General features: G+C 40.1%; 1 protein-coding gene across 1 annotated transcript in view; it reads left to right on the top strand.

Moving 5' to 3' along the window:
• SYNJ2 (synaptojanin 2) overlaps positions 1 to 23,137 on the top strand; it is a 58,624-nt gene that overhangs the window by 8,457 nt on the left and 27,030 nt on the right. The window contains exons 3-14 of the mRNA XM_014057555.2: positions 1,042 to 1,312; positions 3,085 to 3,310; positions 6,326 to 6,409; positions 6,986 to 7,047; positions 8,978 to 9,074; positions 12,981 to 13,144; positions 13,767 to 13,848; positions 13,995 to 14,144; positions 14,231 to 14,396; positions 15,071 to 15,262; positions 15,598 to 15,679; positions 16,818 to 16,958. Of these exons, the coding sequence (XP_013913030.2) occupies positions 1,042 to 1,312; positions 3,085 to 3,310; positions 6,326 to 6,409; positions 6,986 to 7,047; positions 8,978 to 9,074; positions 12,981 to 13,144; positions 13,767 to 13,848; positions 13,995 to 14,144; positions 14,231 to 14,396; positions 15,071 to 15,262; positions 15,598 to 15,679; positions 16,818 to 16,958 (1,717 nt within the window). The remainder of the gene's footprint in view (positions 1 to 1,041; positions 1,313 to 3,084; positions 3,311 to 6,325; positions 6,410 to 6,985; positions 7,048 to 8,977; positions 9,075 to 12,980; positions 13,145 to 13,766; positions 13,849 to 13,994; positions 14,145 to 14,230; positions 14,397 to 15,070; positions 15,263 to 15,597; positions 15,680 to 16,817; positions 16,959 to 23,137) is intronic.

The raw sequence follows: 23,137 nt of genomic DNA, 5'->3' as shown, positions 1-23,137 counted from the left end.
ATAAGCATGTATCTGGCAACCCTGCATAGCACATTCTTCATCCTGATTTTGTCCTCTTATAGACATTCACTTAACTATTGCAGCAAAAAAGACTCGGTTACATAGTGACTTGATTAAAAACTGGTATAAATTACGATGGTAATTCTGGCTTCAATTACGGTGATAAGTTGAGAACTACCAATAAACTCTTACATAGGAAAACATGTGAAAGCATCCTTCTAGGAAGTAGGGGTCTCTGCTGGTTATTGATTGGACATGGTAAACATTTGGGGAGAGGGAGAAACCTTCTATCCCTCCCATTTGATAAAAGAGATTTAAAGTTACGTTTCAGACAAAGAGGAATGTTTACCTGATTAATATCTTTTCATTTCCTCTTGCACTTTGATCTTTGCAGCCTATTTTAATCTGCTTTTAAATTCCAGAAGGAAGAACATGTGAAGGGAGGACTTGGTTTATTTTCCACAATAGTATCCTGATCTTGGGACTTCAGAATTCTTCTCAGGGTATCAAATAAAATGGGAAATATGGTGACTAAACATTAACATTTTCATTGAGAGTTACCAGGTTGGAAAATGGTTCCATTAGAGAGACTTGCACAAAACTATTTTCTATATTTTTTTTAGTTGTCCAAAATACTTTTTATTTTGGCTTCAATAGCTGTCTTGAACATATTTTTTAAGTTACATTTTATTATGATACCATATCATGAAGATTCTGGTTCAGCTTTATTTCCAATCCTCCTTGAAATGTCCAGCTATTAGAATAGACAGAATCTACTATATCTATGGTTACAGATAAATGTTCTACTTCCAAAGATTTAGAAATTTAATTATGCCTTTAATTCTCTCATACCTATAGAAACTTCCAGACATATAAATATCCTAAATTTAGCCCCTGATTACCAGCCTAAGAAAGACCCATTGTGTTGTTCTGATAAATATAATGGAAGAATGTAATATAGACTGCCTTTGTAGATAAAACCTAGAGCATCATAAGCAATTAAATACATATATAACCATACTATAACATGTCATTTTGCAGGCAACTCCACTTTGCATTTCCTGGTTCTTGTGACAGGCTGTACATCAGTGGGAAAAATCCTTGATACCGAAGTTTACAAGATCACAACAACTGAATTTTGTGCCCTCCAAGAAGAAACTAAGGAAGAAGATCGTGCTTCTGCCTTGAAGAAACTTCTGAATTCTGGGGTCTTCTATTTTTCTTGGCCAAATTCAGGATCAAACTTTGATCTCACTATCCGAGCCCAGAAGAAAGATGATGATAGCTATCAAACTGGAAATTCATTTTTCTGGTTTGTACCAAACTTGGGAACCTTGATTTAAGATGTTTGGGTGGGTCTCTTAGAGTTGAGTTGATGCATCAGGATGTTATGATGTCCATCAGATAATTGTTATTATCTGATTCATGCAGGCTCTTCTTAGATCCTTACAATTCCACATATTGAATAGCAGGTTTAAATATATTTTGAACATGGTTAATAGAGACAATTTTCCTTGACTTGGTTATCACAAGTATATTGCACCCCATGCTAAGTTTCATTGATTTAAACCAGAGAGGTTGAAATATGTGGTTATATTGTCTCCACTGACTGCATTAAGAAAAAACAGTAGGACTCATTAGGACACAGGTTGGTGGAATCTCCTTTCTGAGAGTGCTGTGCCCTTCTTTCTATATAAAACTAATGAATAAATTAATTTTGCTGAATGATCAATCGTTTTCAATAAAAACATATAAATGTATATTCATATAGAAGCAATATACAGGTTTAATCATACATGCATGACTGTTAAATCTATTGCATTATTTCACCATACATTTTGTTTTAAATAGTGATGTGAACAGTTGTAGAATAAATCTATATATATAAAAGCGAAATGCCATTCATGCGACATCACGAAATCTCCAGAACCATAAAGCCTAAAAACTTGAAATTTAGCTCGTATGTTCCATTTGGCTTCTAGGTGCTTAGTAAGAATGGATTTTTTGAAAAGATCAGCAGATCATTAATAATGATCTTAGCATCATATATTAATAATAATATATGATGCTAAGGAGTTAGACATTCTATTCCCCCTCCCAATTTGAAAATAACTTTGTTCCAACTGCCACTTGGGCATGGCCAGTGCAGGACTCATCCGGCCTGCGGGCTGGGAGTTGGAGAGGAGCCTGAGGGAGAGAAGAGGATAAGATAGGAGAGACCTCTGTGGGAGAAGCCTGAGGAGAGAAGGGGAGAGGAGAGGCCGATCATAACTACTCATTAATTTTCAAGTTGTAAGTGTCGATTTATCAAGCCCGATCACATAGTTTTGTAGCGGAGCACCGGTATTCAGCTAGTACATTAATATAGCAATTGTGCCAAACTGAATACATACCAGCAGTTAACTATTGATCAGAAGCACCCAAATACTTGTGTTAGATTTCCTACCATTTGTGATGAAGGAACACTAAGTAGGTCCTAAATTCAGCTGTATGGGTCATGTTACACAGATTTACTGCACAGTATAGGTAGTTTTTGTGGCATTCATGAGATAATACGATGTAGTTTAATGGTTCTAACTTAACAGTGGTGAGAACCAGGTTCCAGTCCCCGCTCAGTCTTGGAAATTCTCTCTTCCATAGCTCAGCTTACCTGAAAAAGTTATTGGGGAGATTTTAAAGAGAATAACTATAGCTTCTGGGTGATAGGTAAGCAGGTAACTAATAAGTAAATAAAATATTTTATTCTCAGTTTTTATTGCAGGGAAACAGTGAACAACAAACACTTATTTAAAGTTCAGGTCATAACCAACACTTTAAAATCATGCAGTTAAACTTCCTTCCTTTTGTGACTTACTAGCTATCTCTGTTTACCTGCGATGCTGGGTTTTTTTTTTGGCCTGGTTAGGAAATCATTTGTTACCTTATGTACTGGGGTTTTAAAAATTTATAAACTGCACAGGGAAAACATATTAAAACTGCTAAAGAGAGAGATCTAGATTTGGCTATAGAAATACAGTTATAAACATAAAATGTACACATATGTGTGTTGCACATACATGATCTTTCTTTATGTCCTGCTTACAGGAACCAGCTATTGCATGTCCCTTTTAAACACTATCAGGTGAACTGTTCAGACTGGCTACTAAAAGTGATTTGTGGTGTGGTGGACATTCGTACTCTTTACGCCTCTCACAAGAAGGCAAAAGCCTGCCTCATCTCCCGGATTAGTTGTGAGCGAGCTGGTGCCCGGTTTCACATACGAGGAGTCAATGATGATGGTCATGTTTCTAACTTTGTTGAGACGGAGCAGGTAAGTGGCAGGAGAAGATCCATGTCACTAAATAATTAAGTGTGAAATAAGGTATTTTCTAAAGCAGCAAGGGACAGAAGAGAAGCATGGGGTTTTCAGAATTTCTCTTGACTTTTTGTTCCTTCTAATACACAGCCCTAGCCAAAACTATTGGTATCCCTCCATTTGACTCAGACTTCCATCCTTCCAAGATGGGTAAAATGGGGCCCCAGATTGTTGGGGGCAATATGCTGACTCTGTGAACTGCTTAGAGAAGGCTGTAAAAACACTATGAAGCGGTATAGAAGTCTAATTGCTATTGCTATTTCCTTCAGAGAATCTCATTTGTAGGTATTGGATGAAATCTCTTCCATTATATCTTAACTGCATAAGCAGTCACAGATCATAGGAATAGCTTTGACTTCCATAAAATATGTTGGGCATTGGACAAATGGTACTTATGACTTGCTCTAGAAGTTCTGTCATATATGGTGTCCCTGTGGTCATATTATTACAAATTCCGATATCGCCTACCAGCTTCACCCATGCATAGTCAATGGGGAAGCTGTCAGTAAGTCAGAAGCGATGATCATGTTTGATCCTGACCTGGGTGGCCTTTTGGTTATGACAGCAACCGAGACTGCCAGAGTTGCTGTTGCTAAGTGATGTTGTCATGTGGCATTATATTTTACAACCACATTGCTTAGAAATGAAAATCCCAGTCCCAATTGCTGTCGTAACTTGAGGACTACCTGTATCCTTAGTAACAGATTTGAGGTGATAACAAGCCATTGAGAATCAGCTACTTAACATTAGCACTTCTTTATAATAATATGTATATAAAAATGGTATTAAACTTAAGAACGGGCTGGAACATAAAATATTAGGGCTGAAAAGAAAATGATTTTGCTTTGCTATTAGACTAGTAGATAATTACCAATGAAGCAATAACTTGACTGTTTCTAATACAGTGGAAAAAAATAGTTCACTGTGTCATATTGGCTCTGCTCATTCATAAATTAATTATACCCCAGGATTGTAGCTATCCTGACCCATTTACACTGCAGGGTTTCCTCCAGTTTAAAGAAGAAAATAAACAATTAGTTTTATTTCCTGAAAGCTCTTCTATGAATAAATGGTCTTGGAGCTACTCTTTTAGTATTCAGTTTTGCTGTGACTCATCCCTCCCTCCCTACCCCCTCCCCGCTCCATCCCTACCCCCCCTCTCTCCCCTGATGACTCATTGCATTAGCAAAGAAAAACAAAACAATTTGAAGTCTCTTCGCTTTTTAAACTGAAGTCAGCTGTTGATCTTTTAGCTCATTTGCTACAAAAACAGAATCCAAAGAAGTGGTGGTACTGGGTACCTGAACAAAGTAGCATGCAGAGTGAAAAGTAGGGAGAAGGAATTTTGCAGCAGGAATTAAATTAAAAATTGCATCCCACACAGCTTAATTCCTCATTAAAAATATCCTTGATACCAGTATTAGCACCAGCAGGAGTTAGTTGCATAAAAATACTGGTAATCATTTTCTTCAAATCAGTTTGGGAATCATATGGAATATGATTTGTTTAGCAATCATATGGAAATAACTTGATATTGCTGCCTTCTGGGACATTTGCTTGACTTCTGTATCTTACCTAAAAGCCCTGAGATTTTTGATGGTTCCCAAACAGCCACTAACCATTTCTGATCCTACTTAGAAAATGGGACATAGAATGACTAATTTCTCAATTAAGGTTGTTTAGTCTTAATTGATTACGTAATTAAAGATCAGTCCTGGGCCTGGGTATATGCAGGGACTTGTTTCTTTATTAGTTTAGCAGCTGTGATGTATGACTTATTATTGGCTGCCATATTCCTTAATTTTTGTATTATTGTGTTTTTATTTTCTTCTGGATTTTATTGAGATGGGAGAACCTACAAATTGAATGAACTAATAAATAATATAGTCCAGCATAAAGTGATGTAAAGTATTACGCATTAGACAAAAATCATATTATCTTTTTAGAAAAGGTAGTTTCAGATTGTGTTGAATAGACTGAAAAAGTTGTGTAAAAAAAGGCAAAATATGACTAGGATTATTAGGAAAGAAATTATAGCATGATGTATTTATTTAATTTTATGGCACAATCATACCTAAAACAGACTACACAGTTCTGGCTGCTATCTCAAAGGGAAAGTTCTATACAGATTGTCATTAGATACCAAGTATACATTTAACAGAAGCCAAATATAAAGATGATATCTTGAAAATATGATACACCTATAGGCTGGCTCTCATTTTTTGTATTCTATAATTTATAAACAAAATATTTTTTGTATGAAATGAGTGCATGTTATTACTGCATAAATAGAACTGAAGCTCTGAACATGGTGTATTGGTTAGAGCCAAATGTGTTTTTAAAATGTTTTTAAATAATACATTTTCTAAGTTTTCTCAACATTTTAAGCTGCTTATAGTAGTGCTATATTAATTTTAATTTTATTGTTATTTTGTGAATTTAAAAATATCTTAAAATTTAGATAAATTGACTTCTAGTCAGTGTTTAAAACAATTTAATATAGGCACCCTTCTCTTACTAATGGTAATTAAAACCAGGAACTCTGTCACTAAGTGATGCAGGCATGACAGCACATGACCACTCTGACTTAAGATAGCAGTTTCGAGAGTTCCCAGTTGCTATTGTAGGCAAATCACGGTTACAACATCCTACCATCATATGATCACCATATACTACCTCCTTCCAGTTTCACTATTAACTTTGTTGGAAGATAGTAGTGTAGGTTGCAAATAGAGATCACATGACAGTGGGATACTGCAATGTTGTAATTGCAAGATGAGCACCCAAATCACAATCACAAGATCATGGAGACGTGTAACAGCCACAACTACAAAAATCGCTTGTAAGTAATCTCATTCAGTGGACACCCATCCTAATTTAAACCGGTTGCTAAACCAGCAGATGTTAAATGAGCACTACTTGTAATTAATTACATTAATCTAAATATATGCTATTTTTTAATCTTTTCAGACTATTTATTTGGACATGGATGTTTCTTCCTTTGTTCAAATCAGAGGTTCAGTTCCATTATTCTGGGAGCAACCTGGATTGCAGGTAATTAGCATAAATCATGAATATCTAAAGTAAAATTTACTGCTATACTGAAAGTCTCCTTTACATTTGGCATGTCAACATTTCTGGCCTTAAACTCTAAATAGAACACAAGTTGCCATCCTTTTTGGAGGGACTGTATTAGTGATATAGTCCTTCACATGGAATGGATTTATACATGTGCATATTTGAGTTTGGGATTCAGGAATACAGAAATGAGTACGTTAGTTACCTTTATAAGTGGTCATATTGTAAATGCAATCATATTTTTGTTAATTAATTTAGTATAATAAAAAAATTAAAATATATTAGTGAGGCAAGCAATTTTAAGTTTACAAGGAAATTGAAAAACATTGGAAATAAGTTTTGGGGCAGATTAATTAATTGCATATCATTATTTTTTGTCATCCCCATTTTCTAATAACATCTGCCTTCTATGTTCTATGGCATCATTTGTGGATACCAAGATGGTTGCTAGGCTATAATAAAGAAACCCTTTTCTCTAAATGAAGAAGGGAGACATCTAGTGATTCCTGTTAAAAGTATCACTTCCTATTCTTTTTATTGTTATCTTCTTAGGTTGGTTCCCATCATCTGAAGCTTACCAGAGGCCTGGAGGCAAATGCTCCTGCTTTTGATAAGTAGGTTTAATAATTGCAGTATTGCTGATAACATGAAGCCTAGAATTTGATATTACAGCTTTTATTGTAGGATGCTTCAGAATCTTTGCATGGAGCCATGTCTTTTGGTTTTCAAATCCATTTTGCTCTTTTGCATGAATATTTCCATCCGTCATTTAGGACTGCATCTGAAAAAGAAGACATGTTGAAAGATAGGTGTATATTTTTGAACAAAGCTGTCAATATTTTGGGTGCCTTCAGATTCCCTGGTACCTTTGGGCATTTGCTCTTTCTTAGCCAAATCTACCTCACTAAATTATTGTTGTGGGAGAAAATGGGAGGAAAGAGCGCTGTGCATGTTCCATTGAGCTCCTGATTGGCATATATAAAGCAAATAAACAAAATATAAACATACGGCATTATAATTATTTTTTTTAAAACAACCTTTTTAAAAATCATGTAGCTCCAAACTAACAGGGTGGCATTCTGTTACCCATAACAGATGGGAAGGAGTAACCTTTGTTTAGGAGAATATCATGTTGTTGACACTTTTTTAATTCACAAGAGACATAGCTGCACTCTTAAGGGGAAAATTTGGACAGAGACTATACAGTGGAAATCTCAGTTCCCGTCTATAGATTTTCCATCAGTTGGAGTATTTGAATAGAAGTACCTAGTAAGGGATGCTGATAGCCCCTAGAACTATAGTTTGATGAGACTTCACCACTAATGCTGAGTTGTTTGGATATTGAACTACTCAGAACTGTACAATGAAGAAAATTATATGATTGTTCAGCCAAATCTTAGGACAGGACATATTGTAGATGGATTTATTTTATCTAGATGGAGAATAATCTGAAATGGGAGTTAACATCTCATTGCTCTTGTCAAATGTTTTTCTTTTGAAGTTTAAGAGTAGGAATAGCTTTTTTATACTGCAAGTGCCATTATGGGTAATATTTGAAAACAGTCCATCCTATTCTGATGGATTATGAAGATTTGTGTGATTTTCCCGGAGTTATGGCTGGCACTCTTATGAAAACTCCGACAGAGTCATTATTTGGTAAGATTAAATGCCCTCACCGTTTTAGAAATCCATAATTGCTTAAGGAGAAAGCAATTAAAAAAGTGAGGTGACAGCTGCAAAGCCTGCAGGAGGAAGACTCCTGCTGGCTCTGATGGAACTCAGGTTGAACCTAGTCTGTGGGGTGCTAACAGTGGCAAACAAAAGAATTGTTTTCCAAAATCATTGAATCAGGTTAATTTCATGCAGCATCATTACTGTACTGATTCCTGAGCAATTTGCACTGATAGATGCCTTAACATTTCCTGAAATATTTGAAACAGTCTTGGATACCAAGTGAAGAAAAGAACCCGTTTTCTAGTAAAATTGGAAAAATAAAATAAAATTGTAGTTTTATGGCTGAGAGAAGCATCTTAATACTCAAGATAGTCTTAAGGTACCTTGACTTTCCGCCTCCCCCCGAAACAAGTAACGCTCTGAATCTATTATAATAAACCAGGTGTTCTGATAAACTAATCACAATTTGTTTACCTGTATAATTTCAATTATTTATACTCCCAGAAAGTAACCAATCCAGTTAAATTTAATTTATTTGTATTTTATTTAGTTTGTCAAACATGTTCAAGATAACAGGTATAAATACAAACATGGACATGAACAAGGGAAATGAGTACGCCCCCTCATAAAATTATAAAATGTTTCTGTGTAAGAAGTAATAGTTGATTATTAAAATATGGAACATTTTTTCATTTGGAGTAAAACATAAACTGTAGTAAGGAATCAAGTTCTTCAGTCGCTATTCTGAAAGAAAAAAACCTTGTGTGGTTAGAAAGCCATAACTGACATTGGTCATTTGTATTTTAAGAAGAATTCTAGGTAGCTTCTATTATTTTATGAACTCAAAGCGACCTATTCCTGCTTTTACAGGCATATGATGCTTCTGAAGGAACAATATGGCAAACAAGTGATCGTTAATTTGCTGAGAAGCAAAGGGGGAGAAGAGGTTCTCAGTAGGGCTTTCAAGGTAAAAACAAAGATCAAAGCCTTTTTTTTTTTGCTAATTTTGACTTGGTTCAGAGTTTTATTTCTTATGAAAGTAAGAAATATCTTCATATTAGGTAGCCGGCACTCAGCCTGGAAAAATGAGAGATAATAATTTTCCTTTTACAAATATGTTTGAATATTCCCAAATTGGTAAAAAATTATATAAATGCTTTTTTTGACAGCCTACTGGAAAGAATTGGGTGATAAGTAATTGTGAGTATGACTGAATCATTTATCTGAAGTTGATCCCTGTTTCTTAGAGAAATAATTCCACTAAAAGTAGAGGATGACAGGTTGTATCCATGGATTTTCTTTTCTTAGAAAAAAAACCACAGCAATATGCTGTTGCTTTTCCAATAAGACTTTATCAAAGAAAAAAGAAATGTAAGATGTACGAATGTACTGGAGTTAAGCTCTGTAGAGGATATCAGATTTTGTAAAACTTGCTAAATGTTGACAAGGAACATAATGGGTTGTGAGGACTGGCATGTTGATAAATGTTTAGTAGCCTTCTCTGCCGCTTCCCCTGCACCATGCATTAAGTCTTGCGTCTCAATTCTATTTTCTCAAGCTGGTACAAGCTGGCTCCTGCATACCACTAGTTGTAAGTCACTCCTTCACTTATTGTTCACTTTAGTTTTATGGACTATGGGGGTGGGAGTGGGGTGTCATAAAGGCACCCAAGTGAGTTTGCTCCAAGGTGCAGGGAGACATTTGAAGATGAGGGGGAAAGTGGAAGGAACAGTGAATTCTGCTGTGATGGTAATGTCAGGAGCAGATAACCAGGAAGAGGAGCTGAGTTCAAAATACTAGGAGGTTATTACAATCTACCTGTACACAAGAATGTGATCTAGTAATGGTCAAGGTGCTAGATAAGAGTCTACAGAATTCATGGGGGGGGGGGGAGTCTGATTACGTGTTTCACTCTGCATTTGGGTTGTCCCGGTCATCTCCTACAAATATCCAGCATGATCGACTAATCAGGCAGTTTGGGGAAGGGGGTTGTTCCACGCAGCCCTGCTCTGAGGTAAGGTGGACTCTCCTGATGATTACTTGGATTAAAAATAGGATCCTCCAGCATGTGAAGTAGCTCCTCTTTCACCCAGCTAAGCTTCTGCTGCTGTGTCTATATTTCAGACATGGGACATGAAATATAGGGGGAGATAGGGGAAGATAAATGCTTACAAGAAGGAAAGGAGCATGGTGGCTTGTGTGGTTAAGATGCTGGGTTGGAGGTTAGCAAGCATGTGTTAGAGACTGAGTGCTGCCATGGAGCAAGGTGAGCTCTTATTGTTCACTCCAGCTCCTACTGGGGACAAGAAAGGAGCCCCCAACTGGGCTTTCCCTAGGCAATGTGATGTCACCGGCTACTCCTTTCAACCCAGAAGCGCCTCGGTTCTTCTGACATGAGTGTGATGCGACCAGACAGGGAATTGATGTTATGTATTACCATTTCTCCTAGCCCAGGGCTGTCAAACTCTCAGCCTGTGGGCTGGATGTGTTGTGCTCTGGCCACACCCAGTTTAGCGAAGGGGGGAAAAGTCCCAATACGTCATGTGATGATGCCCTGACAAAGTGAGTTTGACACCCCTGTATTATCCTGCAAGATGATTTTCTGTTACCCCAGGTTAAAGTTGTCATTTTTGGGGGCAGGAAACTGCAAAGCATTTGGCTACATCCACATTCTTCCTTTCTTAAACCTCTTTTTATTTATAAAGCCTACAGTCCTTTTGGGAAACCTCAGCACGCTGACTTCCCATTTATTCTCTTTTTAACATTTTAAATGTTTTTTTAAAAACAAAGTTTTTAAAACTTTGAGAACAGAAGACCTGGGGAGTACAAGGCAAGTATCTTTTTCCCCACTGCCTTTCTCACTTGCATTGTTTAGAGGCAATCCGTTGTGATTCATCTGTGAAGTTAACAGTTAATACAACCGCAGAAGTGGATAGCATGCTTGGAACAATGACTCATGCTGAGCCGCTAGGGCTGCAGTCGTTCCCAAGTAAGCTATGAAGAACCGAGGCCTGTAAATAGTCAAAAATATGTAGGCAGTTAGCAAAGGAACAGGTCCAGTGGCAAACAAAGTTGCTATTGCTGCTGTTCGCCTCTTTGTCTCTTAGAAGCAGCCTTTACATACACAGTGATTTTCTCTTGAATTTATTTTGGATCTTAGCCACTGGAAGTTTGCAATGAGTTTGATCATATTACTAGAGTAAATTCCATATCAATTTAACATTTGCACCCCTGCTGTCTGCACACAATCCAAGTTTAAAGGGCAGGGTAGGAATCTTTGAAACAACAGCACTAAACCAACAAGCATACGGCTTTGTGAATGGGTGGCGAAATTTCCTACTCACATCACACCTATTAGTCATAGCCATCTTATGCAATGCGGTCCAGCCAAGGCCACATAAAGGAGACATGGAAGCAACATATAAAACGGCCTCTTGAAAGGGGGTTAGTTTTCAACACCATTTTCCCATGTGTGAGCATGAATGAAGCCAAAGAGGCTACCTTAGTTATGTTCTACTTGTATCTGTCATGCATTCAATATACTTGTGGTGATAGCCTGTGATGCCGCATTGAGCTACTCTAGTTATATATTCCGTTACGGAGACATCGTAAACTATATTTTTGATTCATTCTTCCCACCAAATCATTTGGGAAAAAGATCCTCGGCTCCTGGTCTGAGCTGTTATAAAACATGATTGTAAGGCAGAGGTGACAGGTGTAAATTGAAGTGATTTCCAATATATATTGTAATATAAGAATATTATTTCTTTGCCTATTATCCTGTCCATAATGTCTCCTTTTCACTGATTAGTTTTTAAATTAACTGTGCTGATAGAATATTCCATCAGTAATTTTTGTGATAGTAGCATATTTTGCATTCTACCAGTCTGCTGGGATTTCTGCCAAATTCTGTAATCTCTTGGCTGATATTTTTTTAAATGTAGGACTGGATGCCTCAAATATTCTACTATAGTAATTTATTACATGAGAAATAGATTTTATCACTTACACTGTCTTAACGCTTCTGGGAACAAAATACAGTTTATTTTAATTTATTTCTCTGCTTCCAACCTGTAATGAAGACAATAAATATTCAGGCCATGAATACAATAAACAGACTGCAATGCAGCAGTATCACAAGTATTAACTAGGCTTTCTCAACCTGCCCTTTCCAAAATATTGGGTTCTATGATTGCTGAACTAATTCATGTGTAGAACCTTAAAAAATAGATAACTAAATCCCAATGAGATCAGAACATGGTGAATCCATTTTTTTTATGATGTCATGTCACAGAAACTTTAAGTACAGGTAGCTCTTGACTTACAACCACAATTGAGACCTAAATTTGTTGGAGACATTTGTAAGTGGGCTTTGCCCCATTTTATGACAGTTATAACTGAATCACTCTAATTGTTGTTAGTAACATGGTTGTTAAGTGAATCTGGTTTCCTCGTTGACTTTGCTTGTCCGAAGGTCACAAAAGGTGATCACATGACCCCAAGACATTGCAACTGTCATAAATACGAAACCAGTTGCCAAGCGGCTGAATTTTGATCACGAGACCACGGGGCTGCTGCAACAGTCATAAGTGTGAAAAACAGTGAGTGGTAAGTCACTTTTTTCAGTGTTGTTGTAACTTTGAATGGTTGTAAGTCAATGACTACCTGTAGGCTCTTGAAATTGATAAGAGATGGATAGTAAAGTAATTGTATGTAAATAATTAGTTGTTTTTCTTCTTGTTAACTCACAACTGACTTCAGTGTTAGATATAGTGTATACAATCATTCACTAGCCGTTCAATACATGTTATCAGAAAGACTTTTACGAATGAAGTAACAAAAAAGATTGTTTTCTGCTCTTTTCTTTTATAAGAAATTACTTTGGGCATCATCCCATGCAGTAGACACACCAATGATTAATTTTGATTACCATCATTTTGCAAAAGTTGGGAAACTGGAGAACTTGCTGGGGCCTCAGCTAAAGCTGCACTGGGAAGAATTGGGCATCTTTACAAAGGGTGAAAATGCAACTTCCCGGTGAGTATTATACTCCTTCGACTGTACATGTTTGTACTTTTTATTGAACAGTTTTTCATGCTCCAACTTTACGGTTGTGGTTATTTTATGCTAACTTGCTTATAAGTTTCTTGATACTTTTATGCAAGTGGGATTATTTAAATTACAGCTCTTCATCATTTTTACATATGGGACAGTCTGGAAAGTGGGTGACTCAGACATTTTTGGACATCTCATATCTGTTGCTGATCTTTCAATCTCGTCCATTTGTAAAGTAAATTAATATGAACCATGACTCCTATAATAGTTACAATTAATTGTTCTTACGATGTATGGGAATCGACATGTAAAATATGTACTCTTGCCTTTCCAGTCAGAATTGGACTATGGTTCTGAGGAGACTATTTTGGGGAAAACTGATCTAGCCAATTTCAGCATTCCAGATGCACATCCTTGATGAATTGTGGCAAAGGAGGCTAGAAATGAATAACCTGAATTGTTGTAATTTGTGTCTCTGCTTTAAGACTTGTACTTTTGTCCATAGAGTCCTAAATTTTCATGCCAGAATTGCTCAGTAGAATACTCAATTTATAGGGGGAGGTCCAGTACTAATTCTTTTAGTTCTTTGACTTGTTTTTTGAAGTCAACAGATGGGTACCATTCGAATGAATTGTCTGGATTGTCTAAACCGAACTAATACCGTCCAAACCTTCATAGCCCTTGAGGTGAGTGATAGAGCATTCAGTTTCTAAGAATTTGAGCAAAACCCTTACAAGAGGAATTATCAATCAAACATTGAATATTATGCGGGTGGGATATTTGATTCATGTCCTGTCTTGTTCTGCATTATATATTTCTTTTTTCAAATCAGATTCTCCAAAGTCAACTAGAAAGCCTAGGATTAAATTCCAAACCTATAATTGAGCGTTTTCTGGAGTCTTACAAAGCAATGTGGGCTCTCAATGGGCACAGCCTAAGCAAGATTTTTACAGGGAGCCGTGCTTTAGAAGGAAAAGCCAAGGTAAAGGAAAAAGTGAGCCTCAGTTATTCTCTGACATTTCAATAACGATGAAATTAAATTAAATTGTTAATCCTATTCTTATATAGGTTGGGAAATTCAAAGATGGTGCCCGGTCAGTGTCACTGACCATTCAGTCAAACTTTTTTGATAGCGTGAAACAGGAAGCCATTGACTTACTGCTTATGGGTGATTTTTACAATGAAGAGTATGCTGATAAAGAGAGAATGCTGCTGGATCATACTGCATTATTGAGTAAGCAAGATCATTTTTATGTCAATAGCTTTGCAGTCTTACCTGTTCTTGTATATTTCTTGGGAGTAATCCACTTAAGTAAGCCTGCACAAGATTTCGTATTAGAAAACATTACAGCATTATGTTTGGGACCTCTCAGTAGGATATTCAGCCACTCTCTTCGTTGTTTCCAAAATCAGGGTCTGACAAGTGAAAGGTTCCATCCATTAGTGGGGGCTTTTAATACAACAGTAGAATCCTACTGATAGAATAAGGACCTGATGATCTCCCCCATTTTTTTCTTGACCCTCCCATCCTCAATGGCACTTCAATCTTTTCAGGAAAGTTGGATCACCTTTCAAAACATTGAAGGAGGGTGGAATCTGCAAACATCATGTCCTCGTTTTTAAAATTATGGACATATCATGCAAAATTGCTTCTCTCTCTGTAGAGGAGAAAATGGATCTATTGTCACACTATCCATTCACCTACTTGGGAACTCTTGCTGGAAACATTATTGCTATAAGGAGTTCAATATAATTTAACATGCTTATCCTGCATTTAGAGAGTACTTATAAAGGAAATACTTGGAAGCATGACAGCAAAATAATTATCAAGAGATAATTTGCAATCAGTGCTATGGTTCATAGTTTAACGGAAAAAATATCTTTCCTTCCTCTCCTCATCTCCATTAGTGACACCAAGTACTTTGAACATCATGTCAGAGCGTCAATTTGAATTCACAAACTTCAAGAGAATTCGTGTTGCCATGGGGACCTGGAATGTAAATGGAGGCAAACAGTTTAAGAGTAATATCCTTGGTACCAGCGAATTAACAGATTGGTTACTTGATTCCCCTAAGCTCTGTGGGGTTTCAGAGTTTCAAGGTAATAAAAAGTCCTACAGGTGATAATGACAAAAATATGAATGCATACTCTCTCTCTCTTTCTCTCTCTCTCTCTCTCTCTCTCTCTCTCTCTCTCTCTCTCTCTCTCTCTCTCTCTCATGCACACACACTTGTATGTGTGTGAATATATGAGGATGTCATTTAGGACTGCCCAGTTCAATTGTAAGAGTAACAAAGTTTTTTAGATACTTCTAGTAGGAACTAATTATGTGCATTTGGGAAGGCGAGCTTAATTATTAGTGTTTAATCTCATTTCCTGAAATGGAATGATTAGATCAAGTTCATATGTTTGGTTTTTCCCTCCCATCCCAACAGATGATCATTGTCCCGCTGACATATTTGCTGTAGGATTTGAAGAAATGGTAGAATTAAATGCTGGCAATATTGTGAATGCGAGGTAGGTTGAAATTGAATTGTCGAACTGCTTTATTTCAATTCCTGGCTGAGAGGCTCACTGAATGTCTTATTTGTGGTAATTTCAGAGCTATCATAAGTTTTGTTATTCTCAATAGTATTTTTAATTTCATGAAATGAATTTGTTCAGTATTTTTTAATTATCTTTCTTTATATGTATATTTTTATAGTCCAAAAAGTTATTTGATGCTCTGTCATTAAAATGTATTTTAACATTACATGTTATAAAGTAGCCAGAGTACAATACTCTTCAGTGACTTTATATAAATATAATAAATAAAATGATTACAAATCTCTAGAGTCTGATTCATATATGCATAGCCATTAACCATGGTGGCACAGTGGTTACAATGCAGTATTGCAGGCAAACTCTGCTCACTGCCAGGAGTTCGATCCTGGCTGACTTAGCCTTCCATCCTTCCAAGGTCAGTAAAATGAGGACCAGTTTGTTGGTGGCAATATGCTGACTCTGCAAACCACTTAGAGAGTGCTATAAAGCACTATGAAGTGGTATATAAGTCTAAGTGCTATTGCTAATTGTTGACTGTAGAATCAAATAATGAATGATTTGTGCAATAGACTTATATCATCTGATACAAGTGCAATACATTTCAGTGGAAATAGTTTACATATTCAGCTGAAAGTCATATATGAATCAGTACATTAGAACTGACAATCCTTGTAACCACAAAGACCACACATTGATTGCTGGGCAATGGTCCAATGGCTAGGAGTGTGCTTGTATGCCAACACTCTGCTCATCATGCTCAGGTACCCACATATCTCGTTTGCAACATTTAGTCATAAAGAGCTTTTTTTCAGCTCATGGCCATAAAAAAAGCAATTCTGCTCAACAGGATTGCTGAGAAAGAAAGAAAACAATCTTTAGTGGCTTTCGTCAAGATTGGTGACTATGGGAGTGGGAATTTAGGTTCAATATGAATTTAGCTTCATCATATCAATTCCAAAATGTCTTATATATATGTAATACACATAATTGAATAATGACCTACTAATTTAGTCCATCCTTAGAATGAAATCCATAGAACATTCCATGGAATTTAGTTAAATTCTTTGATGAAACAGTATGTTTAAAAACATTATATCTATTATCTTTTTAGCACAACCAATAGGAAGACATGGGGAGAACAAATTCAGAAGGCTCTTTCAAGGACACATCGATATATTCTGTTGACCTCAACACAGCTTGTGGGTGTTTGCCTCTTCATTTTTGTAAGACCGTTCCATGTTCCCTATATAAGGTAGTTCTTCGTGCTTCTATTTTTATGTGACAGCTTTGTGAAGAGATTGTAGATTTTCTTTTATGGAAATGAAAATTAAGGAACAACTGTGTTTATTTCTAATTCTGATTTAAATAGCCGAGAAGAAAATCGAAGTTATGTATTTGGTTTTGTTAGTTTTTCTCACCAGGATGAATTGGGATCATTACTTTGTTTTTCAAAATGAATTTTCTACATTCCTGTATTTCTGAGATGAATTATAGTTTACCTGTCAGGTTTCCAAGTGATGAAACCCATTCAAAGAAGCAGTGTGCAAAATCCATCATCGAATACAAATTTCTTTCACTTAGGTAGAAATCAAATTGGCGAAATCTATTGTAATTCTGGATCTGACACAAACCGGAATTACACCACATAATATTGTAAGAAACATCCCTCAAAAGTCACATTATCCAATAAACCCTCAATCCACATTGCCCGGTGTCTTCAAACTCTACCTTCTGTTCTCAGCAGGAGCAGCCTCTGTTGCCACGGGAAACAAGGTCATTTAGCCAAAACAATCCTCGCTATCTATTCGCTCCTTACCCCCACCTTAGGAATATAGCAAGCCCGAACCCCCTCCCCCCTTACATAGTAAAGAGAAAGAAAAGGTATAAATAGTATAATAGAGAGCTAAATAAAATGGCTACACATATGTCAAATTCGGGCCTGACATTACCCCTCCAACAATTTCTTCATATAGTTAGGAGCACTTCAGATATTAATTGTGTATGGAAGACAGCCAAATGTTCAGAAATGAAGACAAGTAATGGCTTTTGATTCTTTCCTACTCTTGCACCTGTTCCTGAGTATATGTGTCTTGCTAGGAGAGTGATGCACTGTTTCTCCATAAAAAATAGATTATATGAATTAAGCCCACAGTCATTTCCTATGATAATCGTGACTATGTGTTCATGTCATGTGTGAACCACACTTAGGCACAGTACTTGCAGTATTCCTTAAGCACGTTTCCTTTCATCATTCATCAAAGATGCAACAAAATGCAGATGTCAGGTGGATTAGAGAAGAAGCACTTGTACATGCTTAATATAATTGCTATTTGTTTGGCACTAGATGATTTTTTTTTAACTCAGAAAATTATTTTAGGATTCATACAAGTTATTTTATAAAATATTTTTTAAATATTTTGGCTGTTTTATATTCTACTCGTTGAAATGCTACCAAAGACCTAATTGGCAATTAGCTTACAAGGCCACACAGAGCAAAGAGTCAAAAAGGAGCTTCAGAATTTAAACTCACCAGAACAAACAAAGTTGCTTCCTGCAAAGGCTCATGTCCCTTTGCTCCTCCTTTATGTCCTATGGGAGGGGCCAATCACCTCCAAGCCTTACTCCTGAGTCGTCCCTTTTGTCTTAACTGTTCTTGCCTTCTGGCAGCTCTGTGCATGCGCACACTGGGAACAGGCTCCCCCTATTCCTCTGCCTCGCTGATGTCCGACTCTGGAGGCAACACATAACTCCCAGATGGCCATGGCCCCCTCTCTGCCTCTGACGAAGAGCCCTCATCCAAGCCTTCCCCAGATTCCAGGACTGGCCCATGTTCCTCTCCAACCTCCTCACTGTCTGACTCTGCTGCCAGCTCTGCAGTCTTCTGGCGGACCACAACAAAATGTTTTTATAAGTTTAAGATACACACACACACACACATACACACACACACACTCTTTCCAAAATAGACAGTTGCTGGGCAATTGAAAGCTACAAAATATGCCAAAAAGAAGGAGGAACATGAATAGGAGCTGGGTTCAATAAATTGCTCTTTGAATTGCATTCTGCTTGAATAATTCACATAATAAAACAAGTGGGTTTTGAGATCTTTATTGCAACACACTCTGCCCTCCATTACAAAATTGTATTTCAGGGCAAGCGTAATGGCATGTTCCTTGAAAATAGCTGCCTGCATAGATTGATATTGGCAGAGTAAAGAATGGCATCTAGAATATATACCGTATTTTCACGCATATATCCCGCCCACGCAAATAACCCGCCCACGCAAATAACCCGCAGGTTTTCAAGATTTATGTAAAAAAGTTTTTATACACCCTGCCTTCTTATATAACCCGCGATGCTTTCTCCTCTGTTCCCGCCTCCCGTCCCTTCCACCATCTCAGCAGTTTCCCTTCTCCTCTGTTCCTGCCTGTTCCTGCCTCCCGTCCCTTCCACCATCTCAGCAGTTTCCCTCCCCAGCTCGCCCAGGCTTTCTCCTCCGTTCCCGCCTCCCGTCCCTTCCCCAATCTCAGCACTTTCCCTTCTCCTCCGTTCCTGCCTGTTCCTGCCTCCCGTCCCTTCCACCATCTCAGCAGTTTCCCTCCCCAGCTCGCCCAGGCTTTCTCCTCCGTTCCCGCCTCCCGTCCCTTCCCCGACCTCAGCACTTTCCCTTTTCCTCCGTTCCTGCCTGTTCCTGCCTCCCGTACCTTCCACCATCTCAGCAGTTTCCCTCCCCAGCTCGCCCAGGCTTTCTCCTCCGTTCCCGCCTCCCGTCCCTTCCCCGATCTCAGCACTTTCCCTTCTCCTCCGTTTCTGCCTGTTCCTGCCTCCCGTCCCTTCCACCATCTCAGCAGTTTCCCTCCCCAGCTCGCCCAGGCTTTCTCCTCCGTTCCCGCCTCCCATCCCTTCCCCGATCTCAGCACTTTCCCTTCTCCTCCGTTCCTGCCTGTTCCTGCCTCCCGTCCCTTCCACCATCTCAGCAGTTTCCCTCCCCAGCTCGCCCAGGCTTTCTCCTCCGTTCCCGCCTCCTGTCCCTTCCCCGACCTCAGCACTTTCCCTTCTCCTCCATTCCTCCAACCCCTCCCCAGCTCGCCCAGGCTTTCTCCTCCGTTCCCGCCTCGGGAGGAACGGAGGAAAAGGGAAAGTGCTGAGATCTGTTAACAGATTAGTTAATCTGTTAGTCGCTGTCGCGTAAAATAGTTTCCGTATACCCCGCCCACTTTTATACCCCGCGGGGGGGCATGCGGGGTAGGTAAAAACGCACATTGCCCACGGGTTATATGCGTGAAAATACGGTACAGTTGTTTCTCTCAAGTTCTGACAGTTTATATAAACTTCAAAATATTGTTATGCCAAACCAGATGCGTATACTTTCAACTTTAATAAGATTTGTATGCCACCCATTCCCTTGGGACTCTGGGCGGCTCACAACAAAAGTAAAAACATATAAAAAATTTAAAAATACAATTATTAAAATTAATATATCATCCATTCAATCAAGTGGGGCTGGATATTAATCAGCCCCAGGCCTGCCGGAACAGCCAGGTCTTGGTCGCTTTACGGAAGGCTGGGAGAGTGGTAAGGGTCCGGATCTCTGTGGGTAGCTCGTTCCACAAGGCCAGTGCAGCTACAGAGAAGGGCCTCCCTAGAGGAGCCGCCACCGGCATTGTCCGGTTGACGGCACCGGAGGAGGCCCAACCTGTGCGATCTTATTGGTCGTTGGGAGGTGAATGGCAGGAGGCAGTCTCTCAGGTAACCAGGTCCAATACCATGTAGGGCTTTAAAAGTAACGACTAGCACCTTGAAGCGGGTCTGGAGACCAATGGGGAGCCAGTGCAGCTCGCAGAGGATAGGTGTAACATAGGTGTATCTAGGTACACCCATTATCGCTCGCGCGGCTGCATTCTGGACCAGCTGCAGTCTTCGAACACTCTTCAGGGGCAGCCCCATGTAGAGTGTGTTACAGTAATCCAGTCTTGAGGTGACAAGGATGTGAGTGACCATTCGAAATGCCTCCCGGTCCAGATAGGGCCGCAACTGGTGCACCAGGCGAACCTGGGCAAAGGCCCCACTGGTCACAGCCAACAAATGGTGTTCTAACGTCAGCTGTGGATCCAGGAGGACACCCAAATTGCGGGCCCTCTCCGAGGGGTGTATAACTTCACCCCCCAGGCTAAGAGGTGGAATGTCTGGACCATCCTTGGGAGGCAACATCGATAGCCACTTGGTCTTGTCTGGATTGAGTGCAAGCTTGTTCACTCCCATCCAGATCCTGACAGCCTCCAGGCACTGGCACATCACTTCAACTGCTTCGCTGAGTTGGCACGGGGCGGACAGATACAATTGTGTATCGTCCGCATATTGATGATATTTGATTCCGTGCCAGCGTATGATCTCACCCAGCGGCTTCATGTAGATATTGGACCTGGCTGGGCCATGAGGGAGGAGTCCCCCTCACTGAAATGTGCCCAGAAGGGTTTCAGGTGCTACATCAGCCGCGACACCAGAGAAGGGGTGGGGGAGTGGCTGTCATCATCTGAAGGTCCCTAGTTTCTCGTAGGATCCCTGCTCCGGAGATTGTCGGGTATGAGTCCCTCCTGGTGAAGTTGGACATTGGGGGTCAAATGGGTTTGTTGCTAACGTACCTACCTCCCAACAGCGTTGCAACAGCCCTGCCTTTGCTCCTCAAGTCAGTAGCCGAGCTGGCAGTTGAGTTCCCCAGGCTTGTAGTGCTGGGGAACTCAACCTGCCGTCGCTCGGTGATCGCTCTGATGGAGCACAGGAGTTCATGGCTTCCATGACAGCCATGGACTTGACCCAGGTAATTCAGGGTCCGACTCATTCAGCGGGGCACACGCTCGACCTCGTATTTCTCTCGGAGCAGTGGAGACGTGATCTTGATTTAAAGGGCATCAAGATCTTGCCCTTGTCATGGTCAGATCACTTCCTACTGAGGCTCTACGTTCGGAAACCAATCCCCCACTGTAGGGAGGGGGAACCGATTAGGTGGTTCCGCCCCAGGCACATGATGGACCCTATAGGATTTCAGACAGCGCTTGGTAAGATACCTGACTCTCTGGCCCACAGTCCGGTGGAGTCCTTGGTTGCTGCTTGGAATATAGCGGCGGCGGAGGCTCTTAACCGGATTGCGCCTTTACGGCCTCTCCACGGCAGTGGATCCAGGAGGGCTCCTTGGTTCACTGAGGAACTCCAGGAGATGAAGCGCCAAAAGAGACGCCTAGAGCGACGTTGGAGGGCTAGTAACTCCGAATCCGACCGAACACAATTAAGAGCCTTTATTAGGACTTATCTAGTGGCGATACGGGCGGCAAAATGTGTGCATTTTTCCGCTCTTATTGCATCCGCAGAATCGCACCCAGCCGCCCTGTTTAGGATAGCCCGCTCCCTCTTAAAAGGGAGGGATGTGGACGAACCCTTACAGGGTAGAGCTGAGGAATTCGTTCAGTTTCTGTCGGATAAAATCTCTTGGATCCTGGCAGACCTGGACTCCACTTGGACGGTACCAGCCGAGGCGCCGGGGGAAGGTCCTGATCAGATTTTATGGAGCTAGTTTCAACTTGTCGCTCCTGAGGAAGTGGACAAGGCCATGGGAGCTGTGAGTGCCTCCACCTGTTTGCTGGACCCATGTCCCTCCTGGCTGGTCTCGACCAGCAGAGAGGTGACATGTGGCTGGCTCCAGAGGATTGTTAACACCTCTCTTCTGGAGGGATCCTTCCCGCACTCAAGCTTGCACTCAATCCAGACAAGACCGAGTGGCTATTGATGTTGCCTCCCAAAGATGGTCCAGCCATTCCACCTCTTATCCTGGGGGGGGGGGGGAAAGTTATACACCCCTCGGAGAGGGCCCGCAATTTGGGGGTCCTCCTGGATCCACAGCTGATGATAGAACACCACTTGTCGGCTGTGACCAGTGGGGCCTTTGCCCAGGTTCGCCTGGTGCACCAGTTGCGGCCGTATCTGGACCGGGAGGCACTTCGAATAGTCACTCACGCCCTCGTCACCTCAAGACTGGATTACTGTAACACGCTCTACATGGGGCTGCCCCTGAAGAGTGTTCGAAGACTGCAGTTGGTCCAGAATGCAGCTGCGCGAACGATAATGGGTGTACCCAGATACACCCATGTTACACCTATCCTCCGCGAGCTGCACTGGCTCCCCATTGGTCTCCGGACTCGCTTCAAGGTGCTAGTCGTTACTTTTAAAGCCCTACATGGTACTGGACCTGGTTACCTGAGAGACCGCCTCCTGCCGTTTACCTCCCAACAACCAATAAGGTCACACAGGTTGGGCCTCCTCCGGGTGCCGTCGACCAGGCAATGCCGGCTGGCGGCCCCCCGAGGGAGCGCCTTCTCTGTAGCTGTGCCGGCCTTATGGAATGAGCTACCCACGGAGATCCGGACCCTTACCACTCTC

Source organism: Thamnophis sirtalis, unplaced genomic scaffold, assembly GCF_051295495.1.
Source record: "Thamnophis sirtalis isolate CommonGarterSnake01/CBP01778 unplaced genomic scaffold, rThaSir2_p1.2 scaffold_6, whole genome shotgun sequence".
Lineage (NCBI taxonomy): Eukaryota > Metazoa > Chordata > Lepidosauria > Squamata > Natricidae > Thamnophis > Thamnophis sirtalis.
Note: the sequence above shows the minus strand (reverse complement) of the source record. Positions and strands in the feature narration are given on the sequence as shown.